The sequence below is a fragment of the Podarcis muralis genome, chromosome 6 (assembly GCF_964188315.1).
Source record: "Podarcis muralis chromosome 6, rPodMur119.hap1.1, whole genome shotgun sequence".
NCBI lineage: Eukaryota > Metazoa > Chordata > Lepidosauria > Squamata > Lacertidae > Podarcis > Podarcis muralis.
The window spans coordinates 61,661,509-61,679,031 of NC_135660.1; the positions used below are offsets into that span (position 1 = coordinate 61,661,509).

The 17,523-nt window shown below is 40.2% G+C and overlaps 1 protein-coding gene across 2 annotated transcripts in view; it reads left to right on the forward strand.

Moving 5' to 3' along the window:
• The window catches only part of ADGRA1 (adhesion G protein-coupled receptor A1), a 305,286-nt gene that overhangs the window by 260,104 nt on the left and 27,659 nt on the right, over positions 1 to 17,523 (forward strand). For both annotated transcript variants that reach the window (XM_028729853.2, XM_077930406.1), the window contains one exon: positions 4,833 to 4,978. In XM_028729853.2, coding sequence (XP_028585686.2) covers positions 4,833 to 4,978 — 146 coding nt within the window. The remainder of the gene's footprint in view (positions 1 to 4,832; positions 4,979 to 17,523) is intronic.

A 17,523-nucleotide genomic window follows, 5' to 3' on the forward strand; every position in this document is an offset into this window, starting at 1 on the left:
CAATTTAATTTCTGTGTTTATTCTATTTCTTTTTTAAAAAGCTTTATAGGCTAGTGGCCATCACCAGTAATTCTAAATGTCTAGTCTTCCTTGTAGGCATTCAGGATTAAGGGTCTTTTCCTGAAGACTGTATTCTTAATGGAAGGCCTATCCAATATAGGCAGTAACAAACATTTGTTTTGTTATGGCACCTTTATAGGATCCATGAATGGTCTTATGGAGGGCTGGGGGGCCTCTGGGCCTCCAGAACTTTCACCAGACCCAGTCAGCATCACCGAATGATCGGGGATGATGGGAGATGTGGAGGGCCAGGTTCTTCCTACCTTATTCCAATGGACACCCTATGGCAGGGAATGAAGTATTTGTCCTAACCAACGTCAACTTCCCTCTTTCAAAAGAGCATCACTGACTAGACCCATCATAGAGCTTTCACTGCCACTCGTGATTCTGTTCTTGCTGCAAGCTGTACATCAAATAACTCTAGGCAGCATTAGCCACAAGTTAGGAACATATACCAGCTGACAGTACTGTATTATTCTCTTTCATTTGTTTCCGTTTCTTTTCCCACCATGGGAATTCCCTGTGTTTTGCCATGGGGAGGGAACGGGGCTATTATGAATAAGCTGACCCAGTGTATGAACTTTGTGCTGATCTCTAACAAAATATCTGCCTCGCACCCCTCCCCCCAAAAAAGGAGAAAACAGAACACTAGCAAGCCCATATTATAGATTTGTGTTCTTGAGCTCTTCCTCAATACATATGTTTTTGAACCATATCACTCTAAAAATCAGAATTTAGGACATCAAGGTAGGCCAGCTAGGTTGTGTGTGCATTAATCCTGCAGCTGCTTCCTGGAAGTGACTGTTACAACTAGGCTTCTTCCTAGTTTTAGCTGCCTCCTGGACAGCTCCCCTGCTGCTCAGCTGCTCTCTTTTTGTCTTTGTTACTTGTTGGAAGCTTTCTCTTCTGATCAGTGCTCTGCCTGCCATTTCTTCATAAAACCTTACTGGCTTATCTCGTGCTTTCCCCTCCTTCACCAGACTCTGAACAAGTGGGAGTCAGAGATAGTAGGATTTAAAACAAGGCAATTTAATTCACCGAGGAAATGTGCCAGTTTAAATCAGTGGCTCAAATCAAGTTTCTGGCTTTATAATTCGTACATTTGCAATTAAAGTGTATCCATTTGCCAGATACATAGACCCTTTTTACTACCCAGCAGCATATTCCAAAATATCTGATCGTGCTGCTTACATTGCCTTTTGTACAATATAATTTATATCTGCTTACAGGAGCAATTGTCAAGTTAAGGAACCCCCCCCCCCCCCCGAATTCACATCTGTTGAAATTTAAGGGGGGGGATTCATCAGGTGAAGACATTCCTCCCCCTCCCCCCAATGTTTTTCTGGTGGATTTTAGCTGTTTTATTATTTTTAACACTGGCAGCTTTTAGGGTTCTGAAGTTCCTCCTACTGACAATATTTAATGCTGTTTGCTATTTTGGATGGGGAAGCTTTTTTTAATCTATAGATTTGTATAATAGAGGGATTGGTTACTGATGTGCTACCTCCATTGTTAGACTAATAGAACTGTATACTCGGTAGGGACTCCAGGGGACATCTAGTCCAACCCCCTGCAATGCCAGAGTCACAGCTAAAGACTCCCTGAGAGGTGGCGTCCAACCTCTGTTTGAAAACCTCCATGAAGGAGGGTCCACCACCTTCTAATGGAGTCCATTCCCCTGTCAAACAGCTCTACCAAAAAGTTCTTCCTGATGTTTAGTGGGAATCTCCTTTCTTGTAATTTGAATCCATTGGTTTGGGTCCTACCCTTTGGAGCAGCAGAAAACAAGCTTGAGATATTTGAAGATGGATATCATGTCACTATCATATTTCAGTCTTTTTTAAAAAAAAAAAAATCCAGGATAAACATACCCATATCTCTCAACCATGCCTCATAAGGCTTGGTTTCCAGACCCTTTATCATCTTGGTTGCCCTCATCTGCACAGATTCCTAGACTGTGGTGCCCAGAATTGGACACAGTTCTCCAGGTGGGATACCACTGGAGAAAGTATGCTTCTGAATGCCAGTTGCTGGAAGCCACAGGAGATGAGAATGCTGCTGTGCTCAGGGCTTGCATGCTTTCCATCTGGTTGGGCACTCTGAGAACAAGATGCTGGCCTAAGATGATGATGATGATGATGATGATGATGATGATGATGATGATAATAATAATAATAATAATAATAATAATAATAATAATAATAATAAATTATTATTATTATTATTATTATTATTATTATTATTATTATTATTAATACCCCGCCCATCTGGCTGAGTTTCCCCAGCCACTACTCTGGGCGGCTCCCAATCAAGTGTCAAAAACAGTACAGCATTAAATATTAAAAACTTCCCTGAACAGGGCTGCCTTCAGATGTCTTTTAAAGATAGGATAGCTGCTTATTTCCTTCACTTCTGAAGGAAGGGTGTTCCACAGGGCAGGAGCCACTACCGAGAAGGCCCTCTGTCTGGTTCCCTGTAACCTCACTTCTCACAATGAGGGAACCGCCAGAAGCCCCTCGGCGCTGGATCTCAGTGTCCGGGCTGAATGATGGGGGTGGAGACGCTCCTTCAAGTATACAGGACCGAGGCCGTTTAGGGCTTTCAAGGTCAGCACCAACACTTTGAATTGTGCTCGGAAATGTACTGGGAGCCAATGCAGATCTCTCAGGACCGGTGTTATGTGGTCCCGGTGGCCACAGATGAGCCACTAACCTGCAACCAGCAGGTTCATCTGTAACTGTGTGTGTGGCTTTATAACCATATTTACTATGTTGCATTTTTTGAGTCACCTACAGTCTTCAACATACTTGCTACAGAAATTTCCACAATTATTATTAATTAATTAATCCGCCGAAATGTTTCCCATCTCACCTTATTTTCACAGCAGTGGTCCTGCTCCTGAAATTGCTTTGCCTGGCAGTTGCTACCAACCACTATTTTTATTAACTTTTTTTTAAACCCAAATGGTAACTTGCCATGATATTACATGATGATGTAGCATCATGGTAAATGAGTCCTCTGGGTGAAAAAAAAGGAAGAAATGTGGTTTTCAGTGGCTGGCAAGTTTCCTCTGACTCTACCACACATGTCTGAAAATCCCCAAAGTGACTCTGCAGAAGCGGTGGCAAAATTTGAGAGGGAACCATTTTGGACCAGCCTTATTTTTGTGCCGGTTTCACATTCAAAAGTCATGTCCCCCTGCCTCCTATTCATTTTTTTACATAGAAAACCAGACTTTAACTCAGTATGTTTGATAAAGTCATGAGTGTTGTAGACTCTTGCGTGTTACTCTTTCATCATTCAGATATATTAACTCAGATTATTTTTGGTGAGATTGCAAAGTTAAAGTGCTTAATTAGAGAACAATCATTACTGGCATTTATTAAGGATTGGAAATTTCCTGTGGACTTTCTGCGTAAAAGAGAAAATGAACTTGTAAAATCTGGATTTGAAGACTGAAAAAATACTGGTTTATAGAAGATAGAATGGTTGGATCTTAAGGTGTGACTACTATATTTAGCTGTGTGACAGAGAGCTAGAAGTCCTTTTATTCTGCTTTATCTTTCTCTAATCTTTTTTCACTCTTTCTCTTCTCTCACTTTCTGTTTCTTTAAGCTTGTCTTTTCTCCTTTCTGCCTTTTTTTTACACTAGTATATTATAAAAAGATACTTTGCAAGGGGAATGTATTTTTGTATATCTCTGAATAAGTATCAATAAATAAATTATAAAAAATATTATTTTAAAGGCATTTTATGGGGCTGAAATATTTCAAAATATGATTTAAATAACAACATCTAGTTTTTAAGAACTAAAAATATATATCATTGATTTTTTTCCCACCCTGGTGGAAGTGGAGAAGAGTCAATGAACTGGGCAACAAAGGCCATGTACCAGACCAACAGTTCTGGTTGGTAATTTGTTGCTGTATAGGCCTGGGAAAGATTGAGGATGTGCCACTCCAATCTTTCCAGCAGGCTAAATTGAATGTTAATAGTATAAAACTACAGAAGGAGCTTGCTTTTTCATTGACCCTATACATTTAATTTGCATTACATGCAGCATAATTAGCAAAACAGTAGCAGGTCCATTATCCACTTGCCAGCAAAGCTTAGCGAATCAATTCAAGTTTAATTCAAGAGGCTTAAATTCAAACATGAACTGTGCCCATGAAGGGAGTAGTTTTCACAGTCATGTTTCTAAGTGGTTGTAAAATCTATTATCCTCCACAAAAGGGGATAGCCCTCTCGTGGGTATATCCACAGGGTCCTGGGGGAGCGTTATCTCCTGTGTCCACCCAACCTTTCATTTTCTCTGCGATAGAACACAGCAAGAAAAGGGCCCGTGCGGGTTGCATATGCAGAAAGACATGTCATTTACGAGAAGAGTATTACGAGCCATCAGCATGGGTTGCATGTGACCTCTGAAACTTTATCTGACTGTTAAGCTGGGAAACCTCCAATAAAGTAATAATTATATAATTTTTAAAAAGTGACCCAAGCTGAGCTTGTACTTGCCCTTCTCCATAAGAAAACGCCTAATGAAACTTTGCTCATTTTGTGTGTTCTGTTTGATAAAAAAAAAACCTTACTTATTTTCTCAGGTGTGGGCAATTATGAATCAGGGGAAAGCCAATAAGTTATTAAAGCTACCACAAAATCATTTCGCTTTGCAAATGTTCCAGCATGCTTGTATATATATATGTGCAACAGAATGATGTCTTAGTTTTGCATCCATTTGTTGATTCTTCTTAACTGACACTGTTTCATTGTAGGTTGGCATAGTATTGCATTATTCTACACTCTCTACAATGCTGTGGATTGGAGTGACTGCAAGGAATATTTATAAGCAAGTCACGAAAAAGCCTCAGACCGCCCAAAACAGTGACCAACCTTCTTATCCAAAGCAACCATTGCTCAGGTATGGATCATTATAAGTGCTGTACGATACACTCCACAGCTTTAAGCTTTGAATCCTTCAGATCAAACCTAAACATGTAATGTAAACATTCCTGTATCTCCAGAAATTGTGGAAATATTTCCAAACCTTGATATGTTGTTGTTATTTTTTCAAAACTTGCACCAAATATGTAGAATATATCCTCTTTCTGTGTAGTTCATCGGGTCATGAGATGACTTCAGGCATGTATCTGTCATACCTACAGCCACATTATTCTCGCTGCATAAAAGCAATGTGTCTTATATCATATTGTTTGAAAATGTGAAAAGCAATGTGTCTTATATCATATTGTTTGAAATAAGCAGAAATGTGTGGTTCAGGCATATATCTGTATGAGCGTGGAGGAGCAAGGGGCACACACACACACACACACACACACACACACGTCGTAGACTTTGGTGCAGTAACAGAAACTTCTTGCCGTCTGGGAGACAGAATGTAATTGATGGCTTGTCCACACTTACCTTTTGTCCCACCCTTCACAGTTACAAGCCTGCATTTTAAAGCTCCGTGTCCAAGCAATACCTGTTTTTGCGCCAAATCTTTCCCTGCAAAACCTCACTCTTTAAAGTTGAATCGGAGCAAATGGCTATTTTGGTTTTTGCATGGATTGCTGTTTGCTCCAATTCAGCTGTAAAGAGCTGTAAAGAGATTGAGCTGGAGAAAGCTCCAGAGCATCAAGACACTCAGGCATGGAGCCTGAAAATGCAGACTATGCCTGGAATGAGCAGAGGAAACGTAAGTGTGGATAAGCCCCAAGTAACCACTTGTTTGGGTGGTGGCAATTAGTAAGGAAGTCTATGTCTAGCTGGAATGTCAGGCCTTGTGCTCACCTGTTTCATCTTCACACCACCCACTGCCTCCTCCCTTTTCAATGCATTGCTGCCATTATTATTGTCATCGTCATCCTGCCTTTACTCCCAAAGGAACCCACAGAGTCTTCGGTTAGCAATAGTTCTCCCTTATGTCCAAACTGGAAAACTCTGGTTCAGAACAAGGCAAGATCCTAAGCCATTTTTTGAATTGGTTTAAAATCCAGCTTGTTCCAAGACCGCAACCATAGTTTCCTGGTCCAGACATAACTGGAAACAAAGGTTGACTGAATCAACTGCAGCATGCTGAGAATAGAGGTGGGAAGGAGTGGTACAACTTGAGGTTTTCATTTGCTTATAGAGTACTTTCTCTGGCTAGTTAAGAGCTCCATTGAATGGCTACTGGAACAAGTTAATGCCAACAGGTCTATTTCAAGGTAATGGACTTGATTATTGCAGCTATTGTATCAGGATTTGGGGAGAGCTTTCAGCATAACCAGAATTTGGACAGAGAGCCTAGCGCTGTCTGCACGATTTGGCAATTTCCCAATAACTATAAACGTAGGCAGATTCAATACAGCATGCCCACCTCTGCAAAAAAAATGATCCCAACTGACATTCTACCTTGAGGACGTGCAATCTGCTCTATGACCATATAATATTTATATAAAAATTCTCTATTCAGAGATGCACATGAAGCAATCTGTATTTAGTCACATCATTGGTTATCTGCTGCTTAAAATACTTTCTAAGTTCATTACAAGGCCTTTAAAATCAGTCTAATGGAAGAAGAAAAAAGTAACATTCAGTAGAAGCCCTGAGTGCTCCATCTGAAATGAGAAGCAATGTTTTTCCTGAGAACCAGAGTTACTCAATTTGCGATTCATTATAATGTTCCCCACTCAGTAGTTCATGGTAAAATGAATAATTGCCAGTTTCACATGCCACAGTAAGGTTATTAAAGTAGCAGATTATTTCAGGTTGCAAAGACCCAGCAAACTGTGTTCACCAAATTCAGTTCCTGTTAGAGTTGAAAATATAGTTTTATTGAAAAGATAGCTCCAATTAGATTTCTTTGTAACTATCATTTTGTAAGTTTGGGCCACAACAATAAATCAGCATGGTAACAATGCAGCACTATTTTTGAAGTACCACAACTTGAAAGTAATGATTTAATACCTGTCTAAAATTATTCTGGGATTTTTTCTAACTATGGACATAATTAGCATCAGAGGCACAACCCCAGAAGTATCTAATATAATTCAATAATGCTAACTATTACTGCTAACTAAGCCAAACAATACCAAATAATCTTTTTCATTTCACACAGAAAATGGGCATATAATGTGGAAAATTTAAATATCCTTAAAGCACTAGAATGTCTTACATTTCTAATTAGTCCTTTCCCTCCCAACTTTTTGAAGGATGACGTTGGTTTTTCTAGTTTTTTGACACTGTCAGAGACCAAAGTATTCAGCATTAAAATACATATTATTCCAATTAAATCTACTGAAGATGGTTAATTTTTAGTTTATTTTATATTTTATTTTATATTTTAGTATTTTATTTTAAATACCTCTAATTATGGTCACTTCATGCATTTAAAATTTGGGGCTCAGTTACTGCATATTAGTGTACACCAAAATAATAATAATGTACTTCCTATAGGTTCTCAATCCTTTCTGCCCTCCAAGAATCTCTGTGTCCCTGTTTCTATATCATCATATTTACATAAATGACTTGGTGGACATATTTGCGTGTGTTGGACTAAAGCAGTTGGTTAGTTAAAAATACCTGTTTTGATTCAGTACCGCCGCCCCCCCATTGTTCAGCCAGGACACTGAGGTCCAGCTCTGAGGGCCTTCTGGCAGTTCCCACATTTTGAGAAGTGTTGTTGCAGGAAACCAGGCAGAGGGCCTTCTTGGTAGTTGCACCCACCCTGTGGAATGCCCTCCTGTCAAATGTCAAAGAGATAAACAATCATATGGCTTTTTGCAGACATCTGAAGGCAGCCCTGTTGCTTTTAACATCTGATGTTTGGGTGTCTTCCTTTGGTTGTTGGAAGCTGCCCAGAAGTAGCTGGGCAACCCAGTCAGATGGGTGTGGTACAATACAACAACTATGACAACACAACAACAATATTAACTACTACTACTACTACTACTACTACTACTACTACAACCATGACTTCTCTTTCAGATTATATGTAGAATTGAATGGTTTTCCAGCTTCCAGGTGGATGTTTTTATAGCATGATATTGCTATAAGGGACATATGGATTTTTTGTGATTCCGTAAATAATATTGTTGCAGGCAATTAAGCAATCAACTTTCCTTTTAAGATAATTTTAAAAGCTACATTTTTTTTACAAAGAAACATTGAATCAGGAGAATTGCAGGAATATAGAAATGTGCTGTTGTCAGTTTCAAATGTAGGTGAGGAGGTGTCTCTGTAGAAAGCGCTTCTACAAATGTGTGAGCAATTGCTACATATAGTTGAATGAACAGCAGGGTTTAAGATTTCTGTTTCTGTGCTTGTATTTATATTTATTAGGTTTCTACATACAACAACCATAATATTTCAAGGAATCAGAGGTAGATTACTTTAGAAGCCTCTGAGTTATAATTAAAAAATATAGATCCATGCGGAGAAAATATTCTTAGAAAGCTGTGTCAGAAAATATGAATAGATTGGCCAGGGTTGGTTGTCCTCCATCTTATAATACTAGCCAGTGTTGCTCTATATTTGTCATTTCTAAGCTGGTCTCTGCAGTATAATTTTATTGCTTTCACTAGCTTATTATTATATGGGCCCTGTAACATCTGACTTAATCTGTTCCTTGTTAAATTGTGATCGTAATAAAGGTGTCTGCTTTATAGTGCAGTGCTTTATAATATGAAATTAAATAACATAGATTTAATTTTTGCCCAATTTGTACTTTAAGATGTGTTTTCATTTGCCCTTTGATGAAATTAGCCAGTACTTCTTGACTGGCTAGCTTTTTCCCCCTCATGAGTTTCATTGGATGCTTAAATAACAATAGTTTTCCAAATACATAATGTGATTTATGGTGGATTCAACTAACCCAGCATATTAGTGGAAACCACTGCAAGGACTCCAGCTAGCATGGTGTGGTTTCTCCACTCTCTTCCCCCTATACACACACCCCAATCCTTTCTGGGGGGTAGGTAGAACCCCCTGAACAGAGTGGAGAGGGTGTACTTACACTAACTGAATGATCAGAAAACTGTGTCCTTCCATGCAGTCTGAGTTGCCTAAAAGGTAGTCTCACCATAAGAAGAGATAACTTGAAGTTGGTTGATGGGCAATGAGCTGCAAGAAGTCAAAACTGTGCCTTGATTTCTGAAAATATGCTTAGGAATACTCAGCATGTCTTTGCAAAGGAATTGCCAAGAATCTATTGGCACTTAGAAACCATTCAGAGGACCAAAGTACCTTCAGAGAAGCATCTGTTTGTCTGTATCAACTTATAAACCAAAGAGTATTTTACTAAATTACTTACAATTTTGTGGTAGAACATGAGGAGATGAGAAAAAATCCATTTGTAATTGATTTGAAATTAATGGAATTTGGTTGGTGTTGAGCACTTCTGGATGACCTGTTTATTGAGCATCCATCCTGATTTGTTTGCAGAGAGGTTAGATGACGTCAAAGCAAATACACTTTCCAATGTATTTCAGCCATTTTGTTATCTCAAAAAAATTGTTTGAGGGCACTGAATTTGTGACTTTCCAATCAAATGTAACTGCACAACTTGAAATTGTTGGTATGTGATTGAATCCCACCCCAATATGTTGTTGTTGTTTAGTCGTTTAGTCGTGTCCGACTCTTCGTGACCCCATGGACCAGAGCACGCCAGGCACTTCTGTCTTCCACTGCCTCCCGCAGTTTGGTCAAACTCATGCTGGTAGCTTCGAGAACACTATCCAACCATGTCATCCTCTGTCGTCCCCTTCTCCTTGTGCCCTCCATCTTTCCCAACATCAGGGTCTTTTCCAGGGAGTCTTCTCTTCTCATGAGGTGGCCAAAGTATTGGAGCCTCAGCTTCAGGATCTGTCCTTCCAGTGAGTACTCAGGGCTGATTTCCTTAAGAATGGATAGGTTTGTTCTTCTTGCAGTCCATGGGACTCTCAAGAGTCTCCTCCAGCACCATAATTCAAAAGCATCCATTCTTCGGCGATCAGCCTTCTTTATGGTACAGCTCTCACTTCCATACATCACTACTAGGAAAACCATAGCTTTTACTATACGGACCTTTGTTGGCAAGGTGATGTCTCTACTTTTTAAGATGCTGTCTAGGTTTGTCATTGCTTTTCTCTCAAGAACAGGCGTCTTTTAATTTCGTGGCTGCTGTCACCATCTGCAGTGATCATGGAGCCCAAGAATGTAAAATCTCTCACTGCCTCCATTTCTTCCCCTTCTATTTGCCAGGAGGTGATGGGACCAGTGGCCATGATCTTCGTTTTTTTGATGTTGAGCTTCAGACCATATTTTGCGTTCTCCTCTTTCACCCTCAATAAAAGGTTCTTTAATTCCTCCTCACTTTCTGCCATCAAGGTTGTGTCATCTGCGTATCTGAGGTTGTTGATATTTCTTCCAGCAATCTTAATTCTGGCTAGGGATTCATCCAGCCCAGCCTTTTGCATGATGAATTCTGCATATAAGTTAAATAAGCAGGGAGACAATATACAGCCTTGTCATACTCCTTTCCCAATTTTGAACCAATCAGTTGTTCCATATCCAGTTCTAACTGTAGCTTCTTGTCCCACATAGAGATTTCTCAGGAGACAGATGAGGTGATCAGGCACTCCCATTTCTTTAAGAACTTGCCATAGTTTGCTGTGGTCGACACAGTCAAAGGCTTTTGCATAGTCAATGAAGCAGAAGTAGATGTCTTTCTGGAACTCTCTAGCTTTCTCCATAATCCAGCGCATGTTTGCAATTTGGTCTCTGGTTCCTCTGCCTCTTCTAAATTGAGCTTGCACTTCTGGGAGTTCTTGGTCCATATACTGCTTGAGCCTTCCTTGTAGAATTTTAAGCATAACCTTGCTAGCGTGTGAAATGAGTGCAATTGTGCGGTAGTTGGAGCATTCTTTGCCACTGCCCTTCTTTGGGATTGGGATGTAAACTGATCTTCTCCAATCCTCTGGCCACTGCTGAGTTTTCCAAACTTGCTGGCATATTGAGTGTAGCACCTTAACAGCATCATCTTTTAAAATTTTAAATAGTTCAAGCTGGAATACCATCACTTCCACTGGCCTTGTTATTTGTTATTTGGCCTTGTTATAACCCCAGTATAGCAACAGTCTAAAAGCACCCATTGTCTAGAGTTGAGGTTGTTCTAGGAATTATTGCTATGTATTTAGAGAACCAACTTCAGGATTCAATAATATTGAGCCTTAACTGATACGTGATAAAGACATTCACAGCCGCCAGTTGCAAATTTGGGCCAGGCAACAACATTCATGGCTTCCACCATTGTGGTTTGTTCAATGTAGTTCAGTAGTTCAATCAACTGTTTATTTTCCAAAGCCTACTGTGTTCTCCTCAAGTGAGAGGTTATAAGGAAAAAATAACTCCAATGTTCCAGGTTACATAGGTTTCCAGGAAAAAATCCTTAGCTTCAAGAATATCTTCCCTCTTAGAGTGGTGAATAATTGAAGCCTCATAGTGCAGAGCAAATATCTATGGTTGGATAATTAATGCTCTATCATCAATACAAAAGCAAAACAGGAAATATAACTTATGTCTATGATGTTAATTCAGATGCTTCTCATCATAACCAATGAACACTTTAAATAAGCTCCTCGCTTGTGACAGTAATTGTGATGTGTATTTTTAGACCATTTTGAATTGTGCTGCAATTAGTGTAATTCATTAATGAACAATAGACATTTTAGTAATTCTTATACATTTGCAGGCTTGCATGTTCTCGAATAGCAGAAGTCATTATAAGGACACAGTTTATAATAGCTGCTTCTAGACATAATTCTCCGACTTTGAGCAACCCTTCTAACATTTGGATTGAAATATAAAATACTTGCCAAGGAATTGGAGCTGAAGAATCATGTGGCCTTTTGAATATTTGCTACAAAGCTTGAACCAGAGGACAATCAATTAAAAATTATAGCATTCCACAAATAGCTGTTTGAATGCTCTTTTTTCTGTGTTCTTGGCATCACAAATCAGTATATTAAACAAAAAGTGTCAGTTCTGGGAAAAGATTAAATACAGTATAATAAATTGTATTTTCTGACACTTTATACGATGGAACTAAACTTTCAGTAGTTTGGTTTAAAGGTATTTGCAATCTGGTTACAATGATATAAACAGCTGCCTTATAGTGACCTCATTTGAACAGCATGGTAAACCAAACTATATCTTACAGGGTTGCATGAATGTTCAGGCTCCCAAAGAGGAACATGCAAACACTTTGTTCCTCCACAAATGTTTTTAGTGCCATACCACAATGAGCTAAACCAAGGTTTGGCTTATTATGTCGTTCAAACCTCGGCTTGTGGTTAAGCTCTCTCCTCACTAACCCCAAAGAACAAATAGTCTGTAAGATTATTCAGAGGCTAAGAAAGTGCACCAGAGCTAGCTCATGTAGAAAGAGATAGCTTGAATCCAAAATGAAAGCAAATTCCCGTGTGCTAGAACTGACCAGAAAACATTATGTGGACTTCTGAACATTAATAACACCGAGACATATCCAGAACTGCCTATTCTGACTGGAAGATAGCTCTCGGTGTTTTCATGCAGGGGTCTTTGCCATTCTTGCTGGGAGAGATCCTTTAGCTGAAGATTGCATAGGAAGGAAAGGTGATATTGTTGAACTCTGAATTCAAGTTCATGGATTCTATGTAACCAATCGTTTAACATAGCACTTCATTTCAACTGTTACTGCACATAAACATAGAAATATCAAGATGACCCCAAATATGCTCCTCTCAAACTGCATTCTTACACTATCAGATTGAAATACTAAAACAAGGGCTGAAACAAAATGCTCCTACAGATTCTCTTCAAAATCCTCTGTGATTTTGATGTCGAATGTTCATCAAATATTCAGTGTTATTTTAGGTTTAAATCCAGCTTCATGTGAGCATGGTTCTGCCTGCCCTTTATCTACTGCCCCTTGAAGCCCCTCACGCTCTCCCTCCTCAATCTCTTCTGGAGGTTCCCCCAATGTTCCGGAGCAAACATTAGGGGTGCTGCAAGAAGAAGAGGACCTGAAAGTCCTGTCCTGTGAGTGGAACTTCATAGCACTTTTTAAAGTGCTACTTATGCTGGCAGCAATAGTCCAGTTAACTCATCCCTGGCTTCAAGGCCCCTTCTCATCCATCTCTTGGATAAAGGAATTAGTTGACTGGCAGCATGAGAAACCTCCCTTTTCCCAATGAACTGAACCAAACCTCAGCCTTCAAAGCAAGCAGATAAGCTTATATGATCTCCTGTTACAGCTCACACCAATTAGTCCCACAGTTATATTGACTACCAAGAAGGCTTTTACATGGCTTCTAGGACATTTCCGCCATTTTGTTCTACAGACTGATTCGGGTTTCTAACCATGGTCTGTCAGGAGGGGCCAAAAAACAAAGCCTCATTTGGCTCCCTCCAAGGGATAGCTGCCACTGCTACTCCAGCATTGTATTTTCTCCATACTTCTTAGTTATGCACCACTTCTGCCTTATACTGTAGTATCTGACCTGACTTGACACAGAATGCTGAGATATAGCAATCTTCCAGCTCATTGAAGACTTATGGGCGCCTGTGGATTTTTGAGTTGCTCTAAAATAGTTGCATTAAATTTAATTGAATTAAACTATGCCACCCCAAATGGATGTGTGAATTGCCACAAGTCTGCTTTAGCAAAAGGTAGCCTCCATGGTCACCTGAGATTTTATATTTTTTAATCAAAATGTTTACCAAGAAGTTTTCTTATGGATGAAATTATTTGATGTTTCAACTGCTTTGTTGACTATTTCAGAGGACATTTGCAAATATAATTTGAGCTGTGAGGGCATGGAAAAATACTTGCCTACTTGCACTTGTTCTCAGGTTGACTTCTGGAAATCCTATTTATGCCTTTAACTGTTATTGCTCCTGAATTGCTAAAATAATATCTATCTTAAATGGGTTGTACTTGTCTTTTGGCAAGTCAGTCTCTTTAAGCTTTGCTTTTCGAAACAATAATCTCCCTAAAGCAGTTATTATGATTTTGGATGAAATAAAGTACTTGGCTGACTTGAAATGCATTAGAAAAAAAATATGCACAATGTTTTCACGTTCAAATTCTTGCTTCATTGTAGCCTTCCTGTCCCTCCTTTCCTCTGTGATGTGCTTTATTACGTAACCAGCTTCTGACAAATCTAAAGTGTGCCAAATCTGCCTGCAGTCTTTTGGAGACATTTTGAGTCTAGTGAAAACTGGCATCTAGTCCTCCAGGTATTTAGATTCAGGTGTTGCACTGATGTGGAGCTAGAAATACACATGCAGTTCCTTCATGCACATATTATTTATTTGAATTCAGAAGCTCTATATGGACAAAAAAGCAGCAGCAGCAGCAGCAACCAAGATGCTAGAGATGGTTCACTACAGATATATAAATAACCCTTTCAACTTCCTTTTGAAATCCCAAAAGCACAACTTAAAACAATTTAAATAACCAGTAGTCCACAAAATCAGATAATCATTCGCCACAGCACTACTGGCTGAGTCCAATGTTCTGGCTTTTCTGTCATTTCTTCTCTGGAATGGCAATAGTAGATGTGTTCACTAAAGAAAAATCCCATTTAATTTGTAGGAAGCAGCATGCTTAGAGCTGCACATTTTGTCAAATGATAGTAGCAATTTCTCATTTAGAGTAGAAATTAGGCCTTTTCCCTTTCAAAACCCAAGTGTCTTTGAAAGCTGCTGAGAGCTAATTCATATGTTATAGAGGATTTGAGCACAGCTTTCAGTTGGTGTGAGAGCCACAAGTTCTACTTTATGCACTATAGAAATATGGGGGAGGAATGCCCAAGTGGTTCATTGCTACCGTTAGAACTCTCACCTGTTAATTTTGGGTTTTGCGGATTTGATACATTAACTTAATGCAGTTATTCAGTGGTTAAAAAAAAAAAGGCTCCAGTGTTTCATAATGACTGGAATATGTGTTAGGAAGGAAACACTTCTTATCCTCCCCCTTTTATTACCATTATTAACTTTGCTTTCTAGAGACACAATGTTCTTAGAGGAGCATAATTACACTTGGAGGGCAGGGAGGGAAATTAACTCTCTTCCTGCTTATGTCTTGGATCCCGAATGCCCTGTGTTAAGTTGTGGGTGAACATATCAGACCACACAGCGATTCTTCAAACAGCTCTTGTTTATTCACAGGCCAAAACAGAACTGAACTGAAGGGTTAAGCCAGCCTGCTTATATAGAGCTCCACTAGAACGCAACAGTAACCAATTTCTTTAACTATCGAATCACTGAACATCACTTTCGATCCCTTATTTGCATATGTGGACCTGAACTATCTACAGTATCCCCCTGCTGGCCCAGGGTGAGAACTTCAGTACATAACACCCTGGAACTCGGACGTTTTGGCTCCCGAACACCGCAAACCTGGAAGTGATTATTCCAGTCTGCAAATGTTCTTTTGGAACCCAAACATCTGACAGGGCTTCCACAGCTACTGATTGGCTGCAGGAGCTTCCTATAAGGGGGTATAAGATGGGGAAGAAGAAGGAGAGGGGGAAATGAGCAGAGGGGAGCATCACCAACATACATCCTGTGTTCCTTGCTCCCCTCTCGACACAATCCTCTGCTTTCTGCTTTCTTCCTCTTCTCTTAAGAGAGGACTCTCACAAAATAATAGCCCCCTTATGACGAAAGGCCTGTCTGACAAGAGAGGCAAGATATGAGCTTTGAGAGCTTCCTATAAAAGGCAAAGGAAGGGGGTGGTCAGAACCCTCCCTGGGGAAGAATTAAAGGGGAACTTGCAAGGCTATGTGCTTGGTATAGTAGGCAGGTAAAAGAATTCCTTACCTGAGTTTCTAATAGCACTGCAGTTATTGCTTCAGTGATTATAAGGCATGAATGGACCTGCAAAAATAGGGCTGCCTCCTCCTGTTCCTTTGGGAATGTTCAGCAGTGAACAGGAGGAAAAAGAGGTGGCAGGTCAAGGGTCTCCCACTTCTTTGCCTCGTCCATCCATCATTGGCGCCTCCCATCCATTAATTTGAGAATGATGAATGGAGGAAATGGGGAAGGTGGTGTAGGGCTAAGGAACAAGCTGGAGTCCTCTTCCCAGAGCATCCCCACCCTGCTTATCACTTTTGAAAGATTTTGCCTGCTTTTGAATATTCACCTGCTGGATACTGTCTTGGCTATCAGAATGATACATTTCCTGTTGTTGGACTGCACTACCAAAAGGGGGAGCAATGACTTCATTCAGCCAAAGCCATTTGGAGCTTATTTTTCTTGATGGCTGTTAAAGAGATGCTGCTTTGCAAATGTTCCTCCCAGCATGCTTTAGCTTCTATTGAAGAACAATGGACGTCTGTAGTTCGGATTCATGCGAAGCTTGGGCTATTTCTGGCTGCATAGGGTCCGAAAGAAATGAGTAATGCTTCTTATGAGTCACAGTATGTGCTCATCAGCCTGACTAATAGTGTCAAATTGAGATTTTGAAGCTATTGTAGCCATACACACACACACACACACACACACACACACACACACACACTACCTGAGGGACTGGCCTTTTCTCCCGGCTCTTGCCCAAAACACGCAAACAGAGGCTTTTGGAAGTAAGAAGTAGATCTTTATTCAGGCAAATGACAGAACAGGCTTGTCAGCAGGAGATACAATTCAGGAGTTCTGGAGCAGGGTTAAGATGTTCAGAACTGGATGGAAGCAGTGAAGATATTTCAACAAGTTTCCCTGCCGCTCCCACCAAGCTTTTAAATATAAGGCATGGCATGCTCATTCGCAAGCCTTATGGAAATATGCAGTTGCAAGCATGCACTGCACACATGCTTATGAGTCTGCTCCCATCTGCAAAGGCCCCTGTTGAGTCTCTGTCGCCTCCTGTTCAGCCTCCCTCCATGGCTGATCCATGTTCCTCAGCCTCCGCTAGGGCTCCTCAGGATGGTTGGAGGGAAAGGTGGCATCCTTGCTCTCCGTTCCAAACTGACTGCAGTTGGAGTGGAAAAGGGAGACTCACCTCCTCTGTTTCCTTCTCTACCCCCATCAGCCTGCGAACCCAAGCCTTATCCCAACAGCATTGTGGCAGCAATTCTGTGTAATTTCCCCACACTTTTTGTTTGTTCACACGCCAGTGGAATTAATGGGAATATCTCATAGACAAGGCTTGAACCTTCCCAACACTGCAGCTTCCTTTCCTACATTTTCATGAAATGGTAGCAGGCAGGCTTTCCAGTTTCAGCACTTCTGAATATTCTGCCGATTTGCAAGAAGACAAGCCAGTTTACCAGGAAGATGCATTCTAGCAAATGTTGGCTGCTCACCTGAAAGAGAAGGAAAATGCAAAACCCGTTGTAAGCGTCATTTCCCAAAATTGCCTTTGGTGTACAAGGGATCATCCTGGTACCTCGTGAAAATATACTGAAAGTGACATGAACGAATGGTGTCCATTCTTCCACGCTATCTCTTACTTATTTC